Source organism: Amphiura filiformis, chromosome 11 (genome assembly GCF_039555335.1).
Source record: "Amphiura filiformis chromosome 11, Afil_fr2py, whole genome shotgun sequence".
NCBI lineage: Eukaryota > Metazoa > Echinodermata > Ophiuroidea > Amphilepidida > Amphiuridae > Amphiura > Amphiura filiformis.
Window position 1 is genome coordinate 40,984,348 of NC_092638.1, and position 25,426 is coordinate 41,009,773.

Genomic DNA, 25,426 nt, shown 5'->3' on the forward strand with positions numbered 1-25,426 from the left:
GACATACCTACCGCATTGTCTGTAATTTTTTCTAAAGAGGGGCGTTTATTGAAAGTGAATTTTCAGTGAAAAAATTTAAAATCGGGTTAAATTTTCTGATGATGCTCATGTAGAAAGGAGGGATTTATGACCGGTAATAGGCTTATCGGACATAACACGTCGGACATACGCTGGCGAAGTTACGCAATTTATCGGATTAATTACCATAGCAATAGGTGAAAACAATTTTGAACATATAGATTGAATACAATACTGGTCTTTTCAAAGATACTAATCTTACAGGTGCAAGTAATCATCATGATTCACCTATTGCTATGGTAGTTAATCCGATTATTACGTAACTTCGACAGCGTATAGCGCTATTGCCGACAAATGTGGACGCGCTAAGGGATTAGCTGAAATATTTAATTCGATTGGACATAAGCCTAGATAAAATATTACCGGTAATAAGTGCATGTGTGAACACAGCTTAAAAGATTTAAATCGAATTAGATTAAATTCTTAGCTATTATATGGATTGAATATTTCAATCCGAAGTCAGATTTGTCCCTGATTCCTAATCTTAGATATTTAGAGAGTACATTATGCGTAGAACCCTAAGTGTGCATATGACGCAAATCGGAGAAGAATTTGTGCTTAAATTTGCGTTAATGTTTTGGATATTATTTGTATCTTTGGCTATCTTTGTTAGCGCTTTGTAACTTTTTGTTTTGGCAAAGGCGCTATATAAATGGTTGTTGTTGTTGTTGTTGCTGTTGTTGTTGTTACAAACTATACTACCAATTCATTAGGGGCTGTGCAATAATTATTATGAGCCCTCGGTGGGTTAAAATTGTGCCAAAATTGCTTGCCCCCTCTCGGCCTGCCAAAAATCTTTGCCCCCGCTCCAAGATTAGCGGGCGGATAATGCTTTGACTCAAGGCTATTACAAATTATGTAAAACTGATTAAAGCACCATGATAAATTACACATCAGATCATAGAACAGTATGGGTGGTAATTCGTCTACCATCCCCGATTGAAATGATTTAAGATCAACATACCATGACCAGTTCCTATACCAAGGGCTTTCAACCTCTTCCCGCTAGATTATTTGACACTTTGTACGATTCTTGGCTCTAACTTGGCAATGATCTCAGGCGCCCAGTCTGCTTCTTTGGTAGGCATTGCGTATCTACTTCTAAACACATCGTAATCTTTCACATAACACGTGTCAACATCCAATATGCTCTATACTGATGATGCATTTCCTGCAGCCATAATGTTAATCAGTTGTACGTATGGCAAGAATTGTTGTATTATTAAACGGTGTAGTGTTTTGATCAGCCTGATTGATGTGAAGTTGCCACTGTGGTACAGGTACAGAGGTCGAGTGCTATTTTGTATTGTCAGATAATGTAGCCTATATGTAATAAACCCGGATTGGCGGATGGATATCTTAATGCATTGTGAAATGGGCTATCCCCGCTTGGCGGCATAGGACATCCCATCGTATTGACAAAATAACAATAAATTTAGGCAAAGTAGATTTTGGGCCCTGTACCAATCTATGTAATATATCCGCTAAAAGTCCGTTTTTAGCCATAACATTTTGTCGATCAATTTCTTTTAAACCAGATACCCATGGGAGATAAAAATTGACACAGAGAAAGAAAAATGTATTTAAAAGGAATCTGTGTAAGAGACGGATATTTGCGAATCGTCGTCTTGGATTGCAGCAATCCAGATCTTGCCCTAGTCCCCAGATATTTTTATCAGGTGACTGAATACAGCATGAATCGACAAGCAAATTTTAGGGAAGCATGGCATAGGGCGAGATCCATGTGGACATGTGGACCTGGCAGTCTTGATACATTCTGATGTGTAATTGATCAGCAAGAGCATTCAATGTATTTAAATGAAGCGCCTAAAGTCAGATGGGTGATAACGAACTGTACATAGACGGCTAAAGTGTGCCTTTTGTGCTTTCGGTTACTCAATCACACCCGTGGGCTTTATGAGAACAAAAAGTACTTTTCGTTCAAGTAGGCGCTTTCACGCGACATTCGTTTGATCACTTATTGACAGTACCCTGCCTGGTAAAGCGTTAATTTGCTGTCAGGTCAGTTACCAATTTAATGGCGGAGCTCTTTTGTCATGAACAAAAGGTACCTTTCGATGAATTTGTCGGAAAATCAAATCGGCACAAAGGTTAAATGCGTTCCGTGATCTATTGCTCCTCCAGGATTCACAAGCTCCATGTAGTAATAATGACAAAAATAGATGACAAAAGCAAACATTAGCCATGCACATGTGCATGCAAATGACATCAACATTTACGGAAGTAACCAAGAGCCACGAGGTTCGCTTTGTAACTCAAGATGTCAGGATCTTGTGAACGGTCGTGCTACATTTTCCCAAATTCGACTCAAATTAAATGATGATATCTCTGTCAAGCAAGAAGTTATTGTCATGCTTGTGGTTTCATTTTATTGCTAAATAAAATGCACTTTCAACCCTGTAAAAAGAATTCCGTTAGTCTTTTTAATACTGACACTGTGCTTCATTGAATTTAGAATGGGCAGGGTGGCGGAGGTGGGGGGGGGGGATGTGGATGTGGTGGATGTGGTACACACAAACTCTATGGGATTTATATTTTAGTGCATAATCTGCTTCTGTAAAGGCTGTAAAATGGATTTTGACTCTATTTAGCATCTAAAAGACTCATGACCTTACAGTTTAACAATTCTACTAATTGTTTTTAATCATTTATGATGGGTTTAGTCTAGAAAATACAAACTTTTCCATACAAAACTACCCGTTTTTAAATTAAAACATTGTAGTAAGTAATGCTAATGTCTTCAAAATCTAAAAGTTGCTGTAAAATTTTAATTACTTATCCTATTAGTCAAAGTATAGATTTTCTGAAGGGAAATTTGATGAGGAATCTGAAATACCGTATGGACTTACTTTTTCTGTATGGTGTAGGGGCAAAATGTTTCAGTTCAAAATATGTTGAATTGTAAACAATTTTAACATACTTTGGGACACCCTGTATTCCAAGATTACCAAACAGCTGTGATTTTGGTTTCTTCTAAAGTCAGTGGGCTTCCTCTATCCTCTAACCAAATGAATGTAGTTTACTTCCAGTTTATTACTGCAAGTTGGTAATAAGCAATGCATTAAGTAACCCATTTTTTATCCGAATCTTTTTTATTCCACCCTGTATAACTTGAAGGTCACCACCCTGTTAATGAGTTGAAATGTATATATTTGAATTGCTTATGCCTTCAGCTATCCAAAATGTATACTTTTGCTAGTTTAGGGTTGATAATTGTGGAGATAATCTGATTAGAAACTCGATTGGTGTAAAAATTCATAATATTTGTGATGTAACGCTAAGGGTGGCGAGTTCAGGACACATGGCCGAACACAAATCCTGACCTCTAGTGGTACAGACTTAGCCAGTTTGAAATAAAGAAATAGTAAAGATATAAAAATAAAGAAATAGTTAAGACAACTCAGGATCTCAAAAACTCACGAAATCTGTTCAATTTTCACGGCGTCAGTATTTTAATTGTAAGCCCATCTACTTTCGAGATCCTATTTTCGTGACTTATAAAGTCGTGAGATCACCAACTCACGCCGCGCTTGAGATCCTAACTTCCTGACTTCTCAAGTCAGGAACTCAAGCGCGATATCACGTTTTATTCAGTTCCTGAGTTCCTGACTTAGCATATGACTCGATAAAAGTACACACCTGGTTATGAATATGTTAACGGTATTATGTTTCATAAATTAATGTTAATCAGAAAGGAAATTGTTTGGAGTTATTTAGAAGGGTAGGTTTCATTTAAAATATAAAGCCATTTAATTAACATGTCATTATTTTTACTTAGCTACAAATAAAAGTACACACTTGGTTCATTATATAGTCTCCACAGCAGGCAGTTTGGTTCCGCTTCCTCCACACACATATCAAATTATTTCTAAGCGCTCTTTTAAGGCGTGGGGTATGAGCGACCTTGAAGTACAGGTATCTGGAGAAGCGAAGCAACGAGTTACCCCAAATCACAGCGACAGGTAGTGACTTGGCCGCCGAGTGTTAATATATATTTATTTTGGAAGGCTCGTGTTTGTTTTAAATTTTGGGGCGTTTTTCCAAAATTTGATATTTTTGGTGATATTTCAAAAAAGCGACGTGCCAAAGACAAATCTTTTTGCACATACTTTGTTATTGCTAATACAATTCTTTTCTGCATACCTACGTTACAATTCGTTTTGGTGATTTAGTAATATTATAAATTTTGTGACTGCATGTTGGCGTTTTCGATGCGATTTTAGGCTTACCGTGATTTAACGTTGATATCTGGTCTTGCTCCTTTTACAATTTCACTTTGATCGTCGGCTTTTGTAAATAACAGAATGTAGATTGGCTCTGAATAAGTCTCGTAGTCCTCTTGGTGGGTTTTTTCATGATATATTTAGTTTGTATTTGCATGTAACAACCCAAAACCGACCTCTGATTTCAGGGTTGAAGGCTGTTTCCGGAATTTCCGTGGACTCAAACAAGTGCACGAGTGGCGACTATGGTTTTATACTTCCCACATTGATGATTGCGTCCACGCCTAACAATATACTTCTTTTTATATGTTGACTGTAGCTGGTATACACTGGTATACAAAGAATTGGTTACATGTCAATGACCATTAACTTCAGGGATAGACCCTTAGATTATTTACGCGCCTTTCTATCATGCAGTATCTTTACCCGCAGACATGTGCCCGTGTCATGTGCCAATATTGCGTAACGTTAAAGGTTAATACATTTCTTTGACTTCGAAGAAACTGTGTGCTTCTATGGCCTAGCGGTCTAAGGCATAGCGGTTGTTGTTTTTGGCGTCGCTTGTTCTATACCGTGCGTCTGTCACTTTTCTTATGCTGCTTTATTTTTCCAACGTTAGGGCCTAGAAAAACTTATTTATTTATTTATTTATTTATTTATTTATTTATTTATTTATTTATTTATTTATTTATTTATTTATTTATTTATTTATTTATTTATTTATTTATAGATTTTATTTATTTAATGACGTTTTGGGGCTCGAGAGAACGGACACATTTATTTATTTATTTATTTTTCGATTGATTATTTGATGAGTGAGTGAGCAGATGTATCCAGTGCTACTTTAGTTGTGGGATTTCTATTTGATTTTGAATGACATCGTACATTAGTATTGATATTTTCCGTTAAGCATTATCAAGAATTAATATCACAGGTTTTAGTGCAGATAGAAAGTTGGCATAGTGATACTATCCGTTGATTCAGAACCCGAAGGTGCCGGGTTCGATTCCCACCTATGCCTATTTTTTTAAAGACTTGGAAAATTTCTGCAGTAAGTTTATTTGGCGCGCGATCTCAGTTATTCATTTTCTGATGGCTGTGCCTCTTACAGACACCCTCCCTCTGGAATCCAAACCACGGTTCGCTCATTACACCTCCCTTAAGCGACGTCATTGTTCATTGAATTTTACAAGCGTATTACAAAACAGGCGAAAATAGTAACTTTTCGCAAAAGGTTTGCAATTTAAAGAGAGTTGACCATTGAAATTAATCTAGTATATGGACAATATAAGTGTGCTCTTAATATTGTAAGGATGACTCGGGGTTTTGACTTTTAAAACCTACATCTTGGTCAAAAATTGTGCCTTAATATGTCGTTTTTAACAGATTTACCACATTCACCATGCTATAAACATTGAATTGCGCCATCTGTTGACGTAATGAAAAAAAAAGCGTTTTTAGCGGGAAGTGTTATATAGCTTTCGTTCGATATAAAAACATTTTTGATGAAGGAAACTATTGGGGTTTTGACAAAACCAATCACGGATGCAGTATTTTCCACTAGTCACCAGCTACACTCAACCGTGTAGTGTTTGCTTGGACAAATTTGTGTATTCAGGTGTATCGTATCGAGGTGGAAACTGTGCATAGATGCGTTTGTAAGAGAATCGTTTTGTAGCCAAACCTTTCCATATATGGCGTAACCAAACTGGCTGCGGAGGAGACTACAAGGACGCAGTCAAATCGACAAACCTACTTATAGTTGTGTATCAGCAAAATCCTGCTATTGTTATACATTTCACTGCCTCAGCACTTGTGTCGAAATAGTATAGATTGACTTCTGATGTCAATGCCTGACAGTATGCGCATGCATCATCAGAATTTCCATTGCTTTTTGCCTGGCAGTATTAGGGGCTCGTGTTTTTTAAAAGCCCCGCTATAAACGAATCCAAATACACGCATTCCTACACCTGACTAGCAGCCTTTAGTTGGGTCCCCGTCGGCTACAATGCATCCAAAATGTGAAATGATTCGGCCTTGGCGGAAATTTTAAACTGCATTCCATCACCCGTTTTACACCTTCCGCGAAAACACAGGTAGACAAAAGAATGATTTAAGTTTAGAACACAATACAGTTCCAACAGTTGTGCAAATAAAAGCCGCCTTACACCTAGAGAAGGTCGAGGAGGGTTAATAGAATAATACAATAGAGATAATTCCGCAGGTAATCCCGTCGCATCTATTCATAAGCTGTGTTCACACATGCACTTATTACCGGTAATATTTTATCTAGGCTTATGTCCGATCGAATTAAATATTTCCGCTAATCCCTTAGTGCGTCCACATTTGTCGGCAATAGCGCTATACGCTGGCGAAGTTACGTAATAATCGGATTAACTACCATAGCAATAGGTGAATCATGCTGATTAGTTGCACCTGTAAGATTAGTATCTTTGAAAAGACCTGTATTGTATTCAATCTATGATTGCAGACATACAGGTGATGAGTGCAACCTGCGTTTAGTACAGCGCGCAATGTTCAAAATTGTTTTCACCTATTGCTATGGTAATTAATCCGATAAATGACGTAACTTCGCCAGCGTATGCCCGACGTGTTAGTCCGTTAAAGCCTATTACCGGTCATAAATCCCTTCCGTTTCTACATGAGCATCATCAGAAAATTTAACCCGATTTTAAATGTTTTCACTGAAAATTCACTTTCAATAAACGCCCCTCTTTAGAACAAATTACAGACAATGCGGTAGGTATGTCATGTAAGAAAAATTCAAAAGTTCCAAAATTAAGACCAATTTTGTATTTATGTAGGTTCTGTTGTTGTTGTTGTTGTTGTTGTTGTTGTTGTTGTTGTTATTAGTATTATTATTATTATTATTATTTTAGTTTGACAAAGTAGTCCCATTTTACAGTAGACTTAGCTCTATATCGCATTTTATACATGTAGGCCCTACTATGGTGGACATCTTTGAAAAAATGACAAAAATAAAAAAAATTACACTGACTCCCATCATCATGCTATTTTTTTCTTGGGGGGGGGTCCCAAATTTACAAAACGTCGGCTTCAATAAAATTGCGACCTCCCCTATTTCGGCAGCAAATATTTTATGACCCCCCACCGTTTACACCCCCCAAAAAAAAAAAAACCAGGCAAAAATTAACCACTCGCCTTTAAAATCTAAACGGCAAGGCCTGCATCCCGCTAGTTTATATTAATATTTGCAGCTGCAGCCATAAATTACTCTGCTTAAAATTCTGATATAGGCCTACTCACAATTATATCCGACAGCCCAATAGTGCTGCGTGTCCACACGTAATTACTATTACCGGACGTAACGTTTCGATCGGTCTTAACAGCTCTTAACTCTGGTCATCTTCAGCCTTAAATTGTCGGATTTAAAGCACATTACGTCGGATATAGTAATTTTTTATATCCGACGCTCATTCACACTGCCACTTATATCCGATACTATTACCGACGTAATTTAAGTCCGGTAATAGTCCGACTGTGTGAACACGACGAGTCGGCAATAGCTCTATGTCCGACGTGTTTATATCCGAGCTATTACCGGTCATAACTAACCGGAAATGGTCAGCAGAGCTAATGTCTCCTTCTCTTGCCAGTTCATTCCTCTATTGCGTTTGATATTCGCACCTGCATCCATGATGATTTTGTTTTATCTCTCACTGGTCACACTATTTATACTCTGCTTCAAATCAGTTGCGCGAGTGATTTAATTTAACCCGGAAGTGTTCTTCACGCTGAATCACGCAGAAAGGTGAAAGGTCACAGTTATATCCGACAGCCCAAAAGCGCTGTTCAGTGTTCACACGTAATTACTATTACCGATCGTAACGTTTCGATCGGTCTTAACAGCTCTTAACCCTGGTCATCTTCGGATTTAAATTGTCGGATTTAAACCACATTACGTCGGATATAGTTATATCCGACGCTCATTCACACTGCCACTTATACCCGATACTATTACCGACGTAATTTAAGTCCGGTATTAAGTGGTTTAAGTCCGACTGTGTGAACAAGGCTATAGATGTACAAATGGATGAACAAAAGGACTATGTATGCGACAGGATTACCTCTATTGTATATATTATTCTATTAACCCTCCTCGTCTTTGCATCTTCTCCAGGTGTTAGGCGGCTTTTATTTGCACAATCGGGCGCTCAAAACCCCAGGTTGGTGCTAGCGGGAAACCAAAGATGGCCGACCAAATCCTGACCATGACTTGGCTCGTTAGATTCGTCTATATCACAATATGGATATTGAACAGTGTACTAGTTGCATGGGGTTCACTCAAGCATATCGGTATACCTTTGTTGATAAACATTGAGGTCAACTCATCTATATGAGAATATCCGAATATAAAATTTCCGTGATCTAAAAGTGGCGGCCAATTTGAACTTAACCCGAATAGGTCAAGGTTTTCTAAAGAAGGGTCACACATAGTAAAAAATGGCAATGAAAAACGCGGCACAAACCACATTAATTAGACTTTAAGTGAAGCGAGAATTAGTTTTGAAACGTCGCAAGCAAAACGCGAATCTTAGCCACAAACTGACCAGCTGCTAATTACACTCTCACAACGCTGTCTGTCCGTGTTCATATTTTGGCAAAACGGGGTTCTGAACACCGAGCTGGCCGAGCGGCGATGGCGGGCTAAGTTTGGGCCAATAGAAGACCAGGGTGGTGATGGCTAAAAGTAACTGAGACTTCACGCAAGATGTACATAATCATTCAACGTTCTTGTTCTTTTCTTGGTTCATTAACATCACAATATGAACATGATGAAAGTACTTTCAATATCTCCAATGTTTAAGCTTACTGTACAAAATCACACAAAAATCACTCAGTCAATCGTCCCAAATCATGCTCTGCAATCACAATATTCCTCTGCAATTTCAATGTCACCTCACTATTATTGATTTGATATGATTTTCCCTTGTATAAAACGGTTTTCCAATCCAAGTTTCACATTGTAAACACACTCGTGCAAGCAGCCATCTCCAATTTACGTGCAATCAAGGTCAAAGGTTACTACCAAAAATAACAGCTTACGGGCGCACACCACTAAATTGAATGAGCATAATACCATTTTACTACAATATCATGACATCACAGGAGTTTCAAGGACAAATCTGTCCCGTTCGAAGAAACTCACTCGCTTACAGTTGGTTTTTGCGGAATATCAATTTTAAATAACTTATTTTCTCAAAAAAGCAGTAAATTTTCATTGGCCTCATTACTTTTCCAATGATATGATGTTGTCCGAGTAATATATACAGGGTGTCCCAGAAAAAATTACCAAGCAAACTAATTTGGCCGTAAGTTAAAAATTAAGCAACCAAATCAAAACATTTTGATTATTTTGCATCTTACATGTCAATTTTACTTGAATCAGTTGACCAATTGCGAAGAAATGAACGATTACATAATGCATGCGTCAATGCAGTTCATTCCAAGTTTGATGAACAGGCCCTTTTTCATATTCGCTCACCTCTTCCTAAGTTCTGTGTATCTCATTAAATCTAGTCCTCGTATCTATTTTATAATCGATAATATTTTGTTATTCATGCTTTCACCTTTGAAGGTGGACAACCTGAATTCAGTCAATGGTAAAGGGTAAAGCTGATGAATGAAGACATTACATCTCAAAAACTAACAACAAGCCCAACAACTCATCCCGTCTTCAACAATGGTTTTTGATATTCCGACAGGTTGGTTGGAGTGGACATCATTTTATAAATGATGGTTTAACAATGGGTTTTTAATTAACATGATAATAACTGGACAACCAGTATATAGACCTAGCTGTCAAACTCAGATTGTACTTCACTTAGCAGTGCAGTCTATGCCCATTGCTTAAACATGGTTGGCGAACAGTTTACTGCCCGTCAAAGGGCCTTCGTTGTCTTAAGATATGCAGAAACACAGAGTGCTGTGCAGGCCCAGCAAGATTTCAGACGGCGATATCACAGAAGGCCTCCTTGTGAAAAAACAATCAGGAACAATTTCAAAAAGTATCAGGAGAAAGGTACGAGCGTCAACCTAAATAAGGGCAGGTCAGGTCAGGGAGACCAAGAACTGTACGTACTTTGCACAACATAGCCGCTATCAGACAAGCCCTCCAACGCAATCCCAGAATGAGTGCAAGGCGGAACAACATAATGTCCAAATCCTCATTTAACAGGGTTACTCGTTTGAACATTTCCTTCCATCCCTACCAGATTTAAAAAGTTTGTATTACCATTTCTTGGCAATATTCCAAAAATAAGAAAGAAACGCGATACTTCTAACCAGCTCAAATTCATTCTTAAGTTGTCCAATATGTTAACATTTTCTAAACGAAGAAAGATATTTACAAGTACTGAGTATCATGTAAGGTTTCATTTTAATTTTGTAAAGTTTGTTTGTAAGAAACAGATTGTTTAAGAAGAACAAGAAGAATTTCACCAATCAAAATATAAAGCATTTTAACCACTAGTGCATTGTGTGGAGTGAACTTCCTTGCAAACTTGGAATGAAGTGAGTTTGTGCATGTGTTATGTAATCGCTTATTTCTTCGCAACTGGCCAACCAATTCAAGTAAAATTGACATATAAGATGCAAAATAAAATGGGCTACACGCTGTTTTTTAAATTTTACGATTTGGTTGCTTAATTCTCAAGTTATGGCTAAATTAGTTTGCCCGGTAATTTTTTCTGGGACACCCTGTATGCCCTTTAATGTCATATTCCGCATGAAAGCTTAATAAACATAACAGGGGGATAGAAGTAAGCAATATAGTTATTCGAAAAAGCTGAACCCAAAATATCACCTTTAAAGCTCAAAATATTTTACTCCTTATTACTCAAATCCGGGTCCCTGTGGACCCAGCATTTTTTTTTTTGCGGGGTGTTATATGCTTGCCTTGCTGGTAAAAATCAATTTCTCAATTCTTATGATTCTTCTTCTGTACTATTACAACTTCATGCGCTTCCACGTCAATGAGTGACTTTGCTTCCATTTCAGTTTCACGAATGGTTGCGAACACCTCTTCTTTCATTCCTGACTCGAAGGGAGCTTTAGTGAAACCTTTCACGTGGGTCAAGAAATCAAGTAGCATCGAACCGTCATTTGAGTCGTTGTCAAGGCATCCGCTCAAATCTATACCCGGAAGTGGATAGTTGTGAACTTCGCAAGAGATACCTCTGGTTCGGAAGCAGTCCAGAAGAGAGCGTGTCGAAAAAGAGACGACTCTGTTGTATTGACTCGGTATGATGGAAGAAACACGCGCAAAAAGACCAGTATCTGCAGAAAAAGTACAATATTTATAAAAGTAATTGCCATACAATGCCAGCCCTGAAAGGCACATAGATCTATATCTTATTTTCTTATAAACTGTGTCCACAATGCCGCAAAACTTACTAAACAGTTTGAATCTCAAATCTACAAATATGTTGCCCAACGGGATTGATTAGTACATTTTGTAACTGGCATCTAACAGAAAATAGGCTAGTCGATGCTTCACAGTCAATTTCTGAAATCATTAAATTTGAGTTTCATCTGAAGAGGTAAGTAATTTTGTTTTATATTATGCCCTAAAATTTTAGTTTTGGGCTTTTGATCGATCACAAAGATCAACGTGTGTGGCTCGTGCATCACATTCTATTTCAGCAGTTTTAAATGAACGAATTCGATTATATCCACATGAGATGGTAGTCCAATAGATTACCGTAACCATTGTGCAAATCATGTTAAATTTGCCAAATTGTCGCTTCATAATGGGCAAAACTGAACTAATTCTCTTTGGATCTAAGCGTAAACTAAACAAATATCCTGATGTTTCCATCACATGTGACGGTCAAATTATCAATGCAAAACAGTCTGTAGTTTATCTTGGGCTCCAACTAAATCAATATTTTGATGGTGAACAAATTGTTTTTAATATAATTAAAAAAGTAAACTCTCGCCTAAAATTCCTTTATAGGCAAGCAAATTTTTTTAACCATTCATAGCATCAAAAAACGATCTGCTCAGCTCTTGTTCTTTGCCTTTTTGACTATTCAATCTTTTCATGGTATGCAGGCATTTCCAAATATCACGCGCAAAGACTTCAATTTGCTCAAAACAAAATCATTCGTTTCATCCTGAATAAGGATTTTCGGTATCACATCAGTCACTCTGACTTTCAAAATCTTGGCATTTTAAATATAAATAACAGAGCTGAGCAGCTCCGTTTAAATCATGTTTTTAATATTTTTTTACAATACTTGTCCTGACTACATGAATGAGAATTTTACTAGACTATCAAGTGTGCATCATTATAGCACAAGGGGAAGGGAATTTAGTTTTTAAGTTCTCAGGATCAAGTCTTTTAGTTCTTTTTATTTTAATGCTATCAAAAACGGGAATAGCTTGCCGGAAGATATTAAATCTGTTTCACTGAAATACAAGTTTAAAAAAGATGTCAAAGCTCACCTTTTAAATCAGGTGAATGTCTAGTTTTTTGTTTTTGTTTTTTTTTTGGGTTTTTTTGGGTTTTTTTTTTGGGGGGTTCTATTTTGGTGTTTTTTACCAGTCTTAACTTTTAATATCTTTTTTCTGTAATATAAGGACCCCTTTTGAGTTTTTAAGCTTAAAGGGCTATCCTTGGCATGGTGTTATGGATTATGTGTGTAAAAAAATTGTATGTTTATAATAAGTATTTTACCTGTGCAATATAATGTTTGTAATGTGTATCCATTTTAACATGCTGAATCAAATCAAATCAAATCAAATCATGGTTTGGTTGACTGCCATGTAACATGGATGTAAGCGTGATCCTAAAATGCCTTTCACGATGACCCAAACTATAAATAACAAGACCTCTTCTACGTTGAGGCTGGCTTTCCCTTTTAAAGGGAGATTTTATTACAGTCTGAAGTTGTTTTGATCTGGTCGCTACTCATACACGCCATTAGAGCAAAGGAGTTCATAATTATATAGATAGATGGTGTACGTTTATAGTAATCTGTTATTTCATGGTTTGGCATTCTGTAAAATCCGATAATATCATTGATGAAGAATTGACAACTCAGTCTGAGCTTATTTAGCATTTAGCCTATTTATGCATGCATACCCAAAAGGGAAACAGTATTCAAAGTGAGAAGAAGTCGGTTAATTCAAGAGAATAGGCCTACCTACTTGTTGCACCACAATCCTATTTTGTCCACCATACCTATAAAAAGCCTATTCAAAGTTACCTATTCCAAGCACCATCAAGAGGATCCCATTTTCTTCAAGTTTATCGTACAAAAATCCAAGCGCTTCGTCAAGATTATGGACATGGTACAAGCTATGAATAGCAGTGATGAAATGATACTTTTCATCCTCTTTCTGACTCGTCATGAATTCCTCCAAACGTTGTTCACGCCATTCGTATGTCACTCCTTTCAACTCATTTTGTGACACGTTCGCCTTATGTTGGTTTATCATATCTTTGTTTGGCTCGAGTATGCATTGGTGAACTTCGTCAAAATGAGCTTGAAAATGAGAGACAAAGAAGTCTTCTTTACGCCCTGTTGTTTAAAAAAATGAAAATCAAAGGGTAAAACATAAATCAACTAAATTGGGGTCCCGGATTGGGATACTTAATGCGAATGCACCCCCGCATACACACACACCCGTTTGAAGTCTATTATAAGTACCCTGTTTGTTTGTTTGTGTGTTCATCATGTAAAATCCTCACAAAACTCGGTAAAACCGAAAAAGTGGCAGATGATGTTAGCTACAGAGTGGGTAATGGGCAATTTTGGCCATTAAAAATTGATAGTGCGAGGGCTTGAGCATGGCAAGTATTTTAAAATGCCAAATTTCATGCTCATGAAGCAATTGGGAACAAATCAAAGGTTGAATGACCCTATCCATGACACCCTACACACGAAGCAATATTAATAAAAAACAGGAAGAATATCATAACACAGATAACTCCCTTTAAATGTTAGCATTTGTTAGCAAATGTTCCAGGGTAGGGCTGGTGAATTCGTCAACTTTCCCGGATTGAAATGATTCAAGGTCAACATACCATTGCCAGTTCCTATACCAAGGGCTTTCAACGTCCTCCCGGTAGATTCTTTGACACTTTGTATGATCCTTGTATCTATCTTGGCAATAATCTCAGTCGCCCAATCTGGTCCGGTAGGCATTTTGTATCTACCCTTAAATACATCGTAACTTTTCACAAAATACGTGTCATCATCCAGTACGCTCTCTACTGATAATGTATTACCTGTAGCCATTTTGTTTTGTTGTGGTGTCAGTAGAGCACGATATTTTGTATTGTCAGATATTGTATATATATAATTTTCATTCAGAGACCTTAACTTTGCATGGGCACCCGATCAACTGAAACAATACAGGGTGATCCAAACTATATACCATATTGAACTTTATCTCTCCCCCATATTGGTAACGCAGGAAAATTTTGAAAAGAGCTGACTTCCCAGCAAATACAAATGTTCTTAAAACGTTTATCCAAAATGTTTTTATAACATTTAAATGCCGAGTTATATAAAGATCATGAATACATTCTAGAAACGTTAATGTAAAATATTTTTGGCAAACTTTTTTGCAAAATATTTTGTCAACAATTTAATAACACTAAGAGATCACCCGTCTTTCGCGGTTTGTATTGGACTTGATTGCTCGCAAGTGTTACATGAAATCTTTGCATGTTTTGACCATCCCTGCGTCGCGCACGCGACGCGATGACCGCTAGGCGACCATTTTTTATATATTTTTTTCGAAAAAGTATCTAGATCCGCCACAGAATGCAATAAATATATGTGAAACAAATGGGTGTGTTATGTGTAGGTAGGGGTGTATGTGTACAATTTGTCCTAGATTTATTTGTTTGGTTCCTCTGCAAATGGCCAACTAAGGTATCCCATATACGAGTATAGTCAGTAAATTATGAACGTCCATTTGAAGAACATGGGTAATATAAGTAGGCATATATGGTGTGTGAAACCTTTCTGTGACTACCGTCGGGGTTTTTTTAAATAAATATTGCTCCGTTTAAGAGCTACTACCTGTTTTTATGGATTGTTGTAGATCCCTCATAAATCAATAAATATAGGCCTTTTGAAAAATCAAGATCTACCACCATTTAGCTGAAATACTAATCTTTCTAAGCATGTAAATTATTTCCGTCGACAACGAATGGCACACTTGAGGAAAACGATTTGAAACAAAACATTTTTAAGTGAGTTTAAAGGGAGTAATATTCCAAACCACAATAGCTCTAAGCCATTGTGTGTGTCCAAGGCCACACCATTTTTGTATACGCGGTATATTAGAGGGGCTGTTCCTTTTACCGTTTCTGTTCCCATGTTAATCCAGATAACAAAATGTTAATTTAAAGTCTCATTGCAAATGAATTTTTATTTTTACTTTTCGGATTTGGCTTTGAGCAATGGTGACACATACCATATTTACAGAAAAAAAATGAAAATTCTATTCCAGACACCGTCAAAATGTCAAAGTTTGTATTTTTTGTATTATATTAAAGTAATTAACTGCAGATTCTTTACTCAACTTCATAACAGGTTCATACTTGACAAATTCATGATGAATGAAAAGACTTTCATTAAATATTGAAAAAAAAAATTACTCATGCCTAATTTACATAATAATATCATGAATACATAATTAGCTGTAAAAAGCTAATTTGCATAATTTATTACTTTTTGTGTATTTTTTGTTATCAATTGAAAGAACTTTGTATACATATGTTTGTGAAAAAAACCGCACCCTGATATCATGTACGGTTTTCTTTTGGCATCAATTTTGCATATTAATTAGCTGAACTTAGTCATTTTTTCAACTTTTATTTGTCTGCAGATTGGCCGGAATTGCTAAAATAGTATATTTGGTTAATTTATTATAATTATTCAATGATAGATTTTTAATTTTTGTTTTCTTTGACGAAGTTAAAAAAGATAGGCAATTAACCTGTGATACTCAAATTAACGTTGCTTTTTCAAGCAAGTGTCCAAATAAACCTTCAAAATCTCGAAATGTGCCAATTTTGTCATTATAGCAATTTGTGGCAGATTTGCATTCCATTTATGAGCATCTTAAAATAGACACTACGTCACAATGCATTGACCGATTTCAATTCGGTTTTTTGATTTTTGATGCTTTAATAACGGTCATTCATGTAGAAACATTAAATAACGTGTTTCTGATGCCCTTATTTTTGAGGTGATATACCTAATTTAAGTGATGATGTAATAGGATTTAACTACCATAGCAATAGGTTAAAACGATTTCTGAATATATCGCCCTGCATTACAAGCAAGTTGCATTCATCACATGTGTATGTCTGCAATCATAGATTGAATACCACTCTTTTCAAAGATACTAATCTTACAGGTGCGAGTAAACAGCATGATAAGAATATTCTATAGAATTACGATCCAGGTCTTTATCCCTGTTTGACATATATGGTTCAATGCAGAGGTATATAATCAAAAATTGTTTTAACCTATTGCTATGGTAGTTAATCCTGCCACATCATCACTTCTGCGGCGAATTATATAAAGGTCGTGAACTTTTCAAAACGCTTGATATGAAAAAAAAAACACGTTTCAATAATATTTTTAAAATGTTGTTAAAATGTTATTGCAAAATGTTGCTAACATTTTGCCAAAATATATTGTCAACACTTAAGACTTGACATTTAGTATGGAATATTTTTTCGCAAAATTCCAAGACTGGTCTGGAAGGGGTAGGCCTATGCATAAACCGCACGGGCTAAATATTAATTGGGGTGTGTCGGGAGATGGTGCAAAATAATTGTTTGATAGAAAATGTGCTTTCCAAAAGTTTACATTAAGATGCTCATAATGTAGCGAATTTGTCTAAAATGGCGAATTTAGGGACACTGAATATGAGCTTTGCGGCAGAAACAATTTCGGACTTTATGCAAACTTGTTCTGTATTATCAAATTTATATGGCTTTGAGGTAATATTTCCTAAACTTCATCAGCAATTGGCATTTATCATAGTTAAAATACACTTGCAATGTACCAATATTTTGAACATGGGAGGAGCTAAAATATGGCTTTTAAAAGTTTAAAAGTGGTACGTACTCAGAAAGTTTGAATGCCCCCCCGATCAAATGTTTAACTTACGGTTTCCTCGTTGACCAAATGAACTCACACTGTATTTCAGTTATGATGAACTTATTGGTATTTAGGTTCAGTAAATATCACCTTAAACCTCACGAAATTTGGTAATATCATAATATTGTTGCTCAAATTCAGAAATTTTACCCCCACAAAAATCAAATTCAGTCTCCTTAAAACAGCCATTTTAGGGTACTTATAACTACATTATGCATGAGCGCCATAATGTAAACTAATGGAAAGCACATTTTCTGTCAAAATATTATTTTACACCATCTCCAGTCACACCCAATTAATATTTTAGCCCGTTCGGTTTATGCAGACTCGTTCCAGACCAGTCTTGGAATTTTGCGCAAAACTATTCCATACTAAATGTTAAATCTGTAATTACATTATGTTAGCAAAATTAAACGTTATAAAAACATTTTACACCCTTTATATATAGCTTAATCTAAGTTTCAAAGTTAAGCTGAAGTCGGCCGCATATGATGGCTGCACTGAGATGATGTACACCCGTAAGCGACTGCTAAATGTTGAGCTAACGTCAACTGACGAACTAATAAAGTGTGTATGACAGCGAGATGCAGATAATTATCATCATGATCAAGGTCAATATCAACGAGATGAATCTTGTCTGATAGAAAAAATATGTCATGCTCAACAAATAGGGCCACAAATGCAAATTGAATTTGACATTATCGAATATATCTCTATGAGACAAGGCTATAAATTAGCAGCATGATTTCTGAGTGTGCTTTTTACTCGAGAGCAGGAATATATAGAGCCCCCGAAGTGACATGGAAGGAAAACTTTTGCCTCTGAGATAGTAACTCGGGCCCCAACTTAGTAACTCGGGACCACGTGATCGAGATAGTTAACTCAATTATATAAGAATGGTAACGTCCATTTATACCAATTTGTGTCAAATTACTCAGTAATTAACTCAATTTTACTTAATTATCAGCGGTATGCCATTAAGTACTCAGGTCAAAACATCTTTTTATTTGATTTCCATGCTCGGAAATGAGTGTAATTGTTTACATCGACTTCTACGTTATACTTCATTCATCATGTTCATAGAGAGTGTTTCCCTTTAGCAGCCGTATTAAACTAAGGGATCACACCACCAATTCCAGATCATTCTCCTCCCCACACAAAACGTTTTTCAGAAAACGTTTAAAAGTCGGATTATACAACGATTCGGAGAATATCATGAACAACACGCTTAGCGACGACCAGGGTGGATATCAAAGTGACTGTCCAAAGGAAAAGATTTTACCCCTTATATTTCTATCTGATGATGCCATATCAAAGTTACGTCTGCTCTACACAACAAGCGAATATATTCTCATCACCTACCTGATTCCGGCGATATTGATCTTCGGATTTCTGGGAAACGCCATGTTTCTATTAACTGTTATTCGAATACGCCAGATGCGAACAATTACAACTTTCTACCTGGCCAATTTGGCCATCGCAGATCTTTGTTTCATACTCTGCGTTGCAATCCGTATTTTTTGGGCTAGTTTTCGATCGCCCTATATGTACACGGAGCCTTTTAACTCCAGTATTGGGTGTGTTCTGAGTACAACAGTGACATACATATCTTATTTCGGATCCATTGGTTTCATTACTTTAGTAAGTTTGGAGCGCTTTTTCTGTATTTGTTACCCAGTGAAGCACCGCCTCATTAAGAGTAGACGACGTACTTTCAAACTCATTGCAGCTACGTGGATTATTGCTGTTGTTATTGGTTTTGGTCTTGGCATGGGAGATTCGTCAACACTAGACCGTTACTGCCTTCTATGGCCAACACGTGAACCTTATCAGAATTTTCCTTCAGAAATCGCTCTTTGTGTCGACTCATCAAAGTCGATATCAATATTTTCGTATGCGCTACAAACATGCTCATTCACCACGTCACTGTTCCTAAATATGATTATGTATACGAAGATCATATATAAACTTGGACAAAGACGAGTTGGGCCTACTGCTAGGCAAGAATCAGCCCCGGAAGCAGTTTCGGGAGTGACAGGTTCTCACGGAGCGCAAGAAACGATGGAGCATAAATTACGCATACGAAATACCGCAGCTAGAATGCTCATCTCAACTGGAATAATATTTTTCATCTGTTTGGCTCCATGGCAATTCAAAGTTCTTGTCAGAGTCATCAGTGCCATAAGTGGATATCAGTTATTCGACGCAAGGCAAGATAATGTAATGACATTCCTGGGAACATTTTGTAATTGCGTTAATTCAGGGATAAATCCCGTGATTTACGGAGTAATAAATTCGCGTTATCGCTTAGCATTCTGGAGAGTAGTTGGTTGCTGCGGAAAACGTGGCAATAGAGATCAAATTTCAACTGTCATGACTGGAAACACACAGTCTCAGTCCATTTCGGCGGCACTAACCTAAATGTGCTCGATTGACAGTTAAAAGTTTTACAGTGTAGTAGAAGTTTATGGACGTTTATCGTCGAATATTTGATTCCTCGGGCTCGATTACAACACTACAACCTCGTCATGAGCAGCAACAGCAAGCAGATTTGATATCATCAGTGCTGCCAAGATAAAATATCTGATCACAAGTTGTACGCCTCAGAAAGCTTTATCAGCATTGACTGACTTCAGATACGTGTGATCAATTAATGATGGATTCCAGTACATTTGATTTGAAAAGATAAAAAGCATTGTAAGACTTTTGGAAATGATTTATTTGAAAAGCAAAATTACGACTGCTTTGAAGCTTAGCATGCTTAGCAGAGACAGAGATTTTAAATATGTCACAGAGAGATAATTGTCATCAGAAATCTACTTGATTTTCATATTATGGCCGGATGGTATGGTTATATGACAAAACGTACTACAAACATAATATTTAATAACTATATTGTCAAAAAGAATAAGAGCAGTCGCGAATGAAGAGATTTATACGTGTTGGGAATAGACATCAAAGGTATATTTTAAAACTGGTCAACAACACTCACTTTTGAACCGAATATTTCAGAGAAAGCATTCTCCGTCATCAGCGGAGAATTAAGTTTAGAGGACAATTATACCAACAAGATCATGGATGCGCGATGGGCCTCCAGGTCAGCCCGATTATCGCCAACTTATACCATGGAATGGTTTGAAAACAAAGCGCTAACATCCACCGCTGATCCCCTCAAGAATTTGGCTTCGTTATGTGGATGATACCTTCGTGGTAATCAATAAGGAGAAAGTCCAGCAGTTCACTGACCACATAAACAGTCAAAATGAACATATCAAATTTACCAACGATCCAGAGAAGGACGGTCAATTACCATCATGACCATTCCTAGATACTTTGGTAAAAAGACAAACAGATGGTACGGTAAAGGTCAGTATTTACCGGAAACCCACACATACTGACCAGTATTTGGCTTTTGATTCCCACCACCCACTTGAACACAAACTCAGTGTAATCAGAACCCTTTTCCATCGGGCAGTTACTGATACGGAAGATCGGGAAAAAGAAATAAATCACGTCAAAAAGTGGCCCTTAGACGCTGCGGCTACGAGGAGTGGAGTTTTAAGCGTGCTTAAACCAAAAAACAACCGGTTGAAAAACAGTGCGATTCGGAATCCTCCGAAATAAGACATTTGTTGTAGTACCGTACGTCCAGGGCCTATCAGAAAAGGTCAAAAGAATATTCGGCAGTTACGGTGTATCGGTGGTATTCAAACCCCACCAAACGCTTCGCCAATTACTTGTTGCTCCGAAAGACAAACCTCGCGAGGAAGACAAGTCAGGAGTTGTGTATCGCGTACCCTGTGTTGTGTAGGCTGCGAGAAAGTGTACGTGGGTGAAACCAAGCGAACCCTCGGCGAGCGCCTAAAAGAATACACTGCCAAGACAACCTCAAATCAATCGGCATTAGCAGAGCACAGCAAGGACACCGGACATAAACCGGACATTGGAAATGTTAAAGTCCTCTGCAGAGAAGACAAGTTTTTGCCAAGGAAAGTGAGGGAAGCCATTAAAATCAAACAAGTGACCAGCCCCACCTTAAGGTTAAATACAATTGATTTTCAAGGCTTGATTCCAGAGGGGCGTAAGTTAATAATGGAAACAGCCATGCAGAAAAGAATGAACTCACGCAATAGTGTATCAATCTGAACTAGGGCCACGGACAAACCGCGGCTCGTGAGTCATCCTATACTCATAATAGCCTATGTTGCAGGGATAGGGAAGGGGCGACCATGATAGGACCATATGGGCTGATGGGGGGGGGGGGGATTGTGGGCAGCCGTTTTCGGCAATTTTCCTTTGGATTTTCTAAATTTTCAATTTTAAAATTATCCTGGATGATATCTGTCGTGAAATAAATCAATGCTCCTATAGGCTATATGCCTAGTATGCCTATTTATACCCTGATTATGCAATATCGTGCCTGCAACAATAACTACAACAACAGTAACAAAACCAACAACCAATATTTTGTTAATCTAATTTGTAAAAATATATTCATAGGCCGCGCCTATTAGTATAGCCTAAAAATTCATGAATTATATAATAAAAAAAAACCGGGCAAAAACAATCAATCGCTGCAGTCAGAAAGAAAGAAACGAACAATAAAAAAGAAAAAAGTGAGAGAAAAATAAAATAAAATAGATGGAATGGACCACATAGGGACTCGAACACGTACCAAAGTTTTCCAGCTCAAAACTATATAGTCGAACTTGAGTCCGGTGCGCTAACCGATTGAGCTACTGAGTGATCTGTGAAATCGATTGATCTCAAACTGACTATTATGGAATAGTGCATACCAGGCTCTTATGATAAACAATCTCATCACCGCTGTAAATGTCGGAGGTATCGATGGCAAAAAACATCGATTTTTGCAAAAGTAGCTTAAATTTGGAGTGAAATTCAAATGGTAAAGGAATTGACATACTTTTGAGAAATAATGTAGGCAGTTAGAAATCAAAATTAACGTTCCACAATCCAGATATCGATAACGTAACATAACAGTGTTTTGTGGTACAAGATTCTCGAAAATTGTTCCCAAAAACGGGCTAATAAAATTTAATCGGTACTGTATTTGGTTCTTCCCCATGGCAACATTATTTCTTTGGTCGATTTGTAGTACAATACAAAAAGGAGAAAACAATCACTCGGCGTGGTTTTATACGGAGCGAATATTTGAAAAAAAAACTGCATGGAACGTGTTTTTGATTTTTTGAACATGGTGCTTTAAAATGTTTTAAACGAAGGATTTTCAAACGGATTCTAAAAATTTGTATAAACACACAAAAATAATGTTAAGATACATCCATGCACCAACATTTGACTCACTGCGATATTTGATTGCTGAGAAAACGCGGTTTTAGAGAACAACTTTATACGTCTTTTATACGTTTTTATACGTTTCTTCGTGTAACCTTAAATAGGGACGGGGCCGAGAACTTTCTAGAATATATGATGTACTGCCCAAGGAAAGCTTATCAAATTAAAATAACAAAAACTAGGACAAGTCCAGGTATATCTATTGAGCACATCATTTCCTAAACTATATATAATATAATAAGGGTATCGATGTAATCAAATTTGAGAATAAGACTTTTTTTGATGAATTATTTTCCACATTATATGTATTCACCATTAACCTAAATTTAGTAAGTCAAGGCCATTTTGTCACCAATAGTAAGAAATAGTCGATACTAATAAATAAAATAATTCAATTAAAAATTGAATGTGTCGCTTCTCATAGTAATTCAATAAGGACATTTGACGTCAACAATTAATGTAGTGATGTAGTGTAGGATAAGCATAGCAGTTGGTCTTTGACCGGACCTAATCGCAAAGTGAAAAGGAAAGCATTCTATCATAAGCCATACTACTTGTACCATGGTACTTTTAAGTACCATGGTACCTTTACGCCCAATCCCTACCTCCAAGTGGAACACCCTTTTGAGAATTTGTAAACATGAAGGACAGCCCCCGAAAAGTCCCCAGTATCCCGGTGGCTGCTACTTGGCAGAGCAGCAAGGATGCTAAGAATCTGTCAGATAATTCGTTGCCAACTTTTCAGGTATTAAAGAAGAAGACGACCGCAACCACATTGAGTATAAAAAAGTCATCAAGCGTAAATAGTCTATTTATTTTTCATTTGAGCATAATCTAGCAGTTGATGTTGTTGTTACAAACTGTGCGCGCAGTAACAAAACAATAATTTGTTTTAAATATTTGTTTTTTCTGATGAGTTGCAGTTAATATATGATTTCTATTGGTGTGGTTGTAGTGGTAATGATGATGATGATGATGATGATGTTCATGGGCGTAAATCCCGGGGGGACATGGGAGACATGTCCTCTCCACATTTTTGGATGGGGACATCCCCCACGTTTCGGCAAATACCTCCATGGGCTAGTAGGCTTTTTTTCTGTAAAAATACAGGCAATATTCGGTATTATACCTTGATTTTTGGCTAAAATAGTATGACATTGTATTATGATTGATTACTCTTAGACTACATGAACTATGCTTGACGTGGCCCAAAAATGAGATATATCAAGACTTTCCAACGCGTTACCACCGGTGTACTACATTCAATGACTTATCTATATCGGTTAATTTAATTGAGATCATGGGTTTTCTTATAACCTTGATCGTTAATGCTGTACTCTACATCCTGATCATCAAAGCTCTGAGCAGCCGAGCTGATGCCAGACGTCATGAACAAAAACTACAATTTGACGTTATTCGTAATCAAGTCGCTAGAACACTGATCATTAATGGCATCATATTTTTTCTTTGTCAATTTCCTGCACGTTTTGCTCAGTTTGACCTCTTTTTAAACCGCGTGTTTGATTTTAAAGACTTACTGGACAGAAAACAATACAGTTCACTCCTTACAATCGGTAGATTTTGTCTCCATCTGAACTCCTGCATCAATCCTTTCTTATATGTCCTGACATGTCGTCATTACAGACGTGTAGTACTAGATACTTTCAAGCTAATCACACGTCGAATTCGAAGTTAAGGTCCATATAGACTGTCGGTTGGAAATAATCATTATTACAGATATCTAGTGTAATCGACATGATCCCATCAGTCTCACAACATCTTACTAAGAGCTTCATACTGCAGTTACTGTTCATTTTCCTCTCACAATTGACGCGCGACCTCTACAAACAGAGTATGTTATAGGTCTAGGGCATTGCCTAGTTAACGTCACTGTGTAAAAAATAACCGGTCAATATTTGTTGTACTCTCTGATATTCTAGAAAATATAGTTTTGTAACATGTCCTAAAGCTTTAGCTAATTTAAATGTTTGGAAATATTCGCACTTTGGTGATTTAGTAAGGAAGGGCACGCATGGCATGCAAAATCCCTGTGTAAATTGAATGCAACTTTTAGCGACTATCATTCACTTGTGGACCGTTCTCTTTCGAAGGGCATTAAAGCTAAACCACTTGCCGGATATTTTTGTACTTGCTATCAATCAAGAATAATGTACACATTACATGTAGGCTAAAAAAAAAGGTGGGGCATCTGCAAATGTTCGTAACTCCCTTATATGTAAGTGACAAATAACAGCAAAAACAACTCCCAAATCTGTCCATAACTTTGGTCAGTGGAGCGAGTGCCATATTTGGGCATAAGTGCAGTCCACCATTCAATGTGGAGGATAGACTAGACTTTATCGATTGATTTGGCTGGAGTAATTTCCTGTTAACCAGGTTTAAGTACTGCAAAGGTCGAACCATGTTTGCTGTGCTGCATGATTGCACTATGTGGCGCACTGGTCACGATGGTTGTCAAAAACAATAAGAGAAGTAAACTTGTGACTATCCACCCAATGTAAAAAACATGCACAATATACAGATATTGTCAAATCAACAATATAATACATGGTTAATTTATATTTTTGTCTTTTGGGATGGATTTGGACG

At 37.0% G+C, this 25,426-nt stretch overlaps 1 protein-coding gene across 2 annotated transcripts; it reads right to left on the reverse strand.

Moving 5' to 3' along the window:
- Window positions 1-9,722: 9,722 nt before the first annotated feature.
- LOC140164845 (histamine N-methyltransferase-like) lies at window positions 9,723-14,651 on the reverse strand. Of its 2 annotated transcripts, none has more exons than XM_072188223.1 (3): window positions 14,398-14,651; window positions 13,577-13,855; window positions 9,723-11,642 (listed from the first exon to the last, which is right to left on the reverse strand). In XM_072188223.1, exons 1-3 carry the CDS (start codon window positions 14,609-14,611, stop codon window positions 11,284-11,286), a joined length of 852 nt encoding a protein of 283 aa, XP_072044324.1. In that variant the 5' UTR covers window positions 14,612-14,651; the 3' UTR covers window positions 9,723-11,283. The 2 variants fall into 2 exon arrangements, with proteins under 2 accessions (XP_072044324.1, XP_072044323.1); XM_072188222.1 differs by having other exon boundaries at window positions 13,577-13,891.
- Window positions 14,652-25,426: the final 10,775 nt, after the last annotated feature.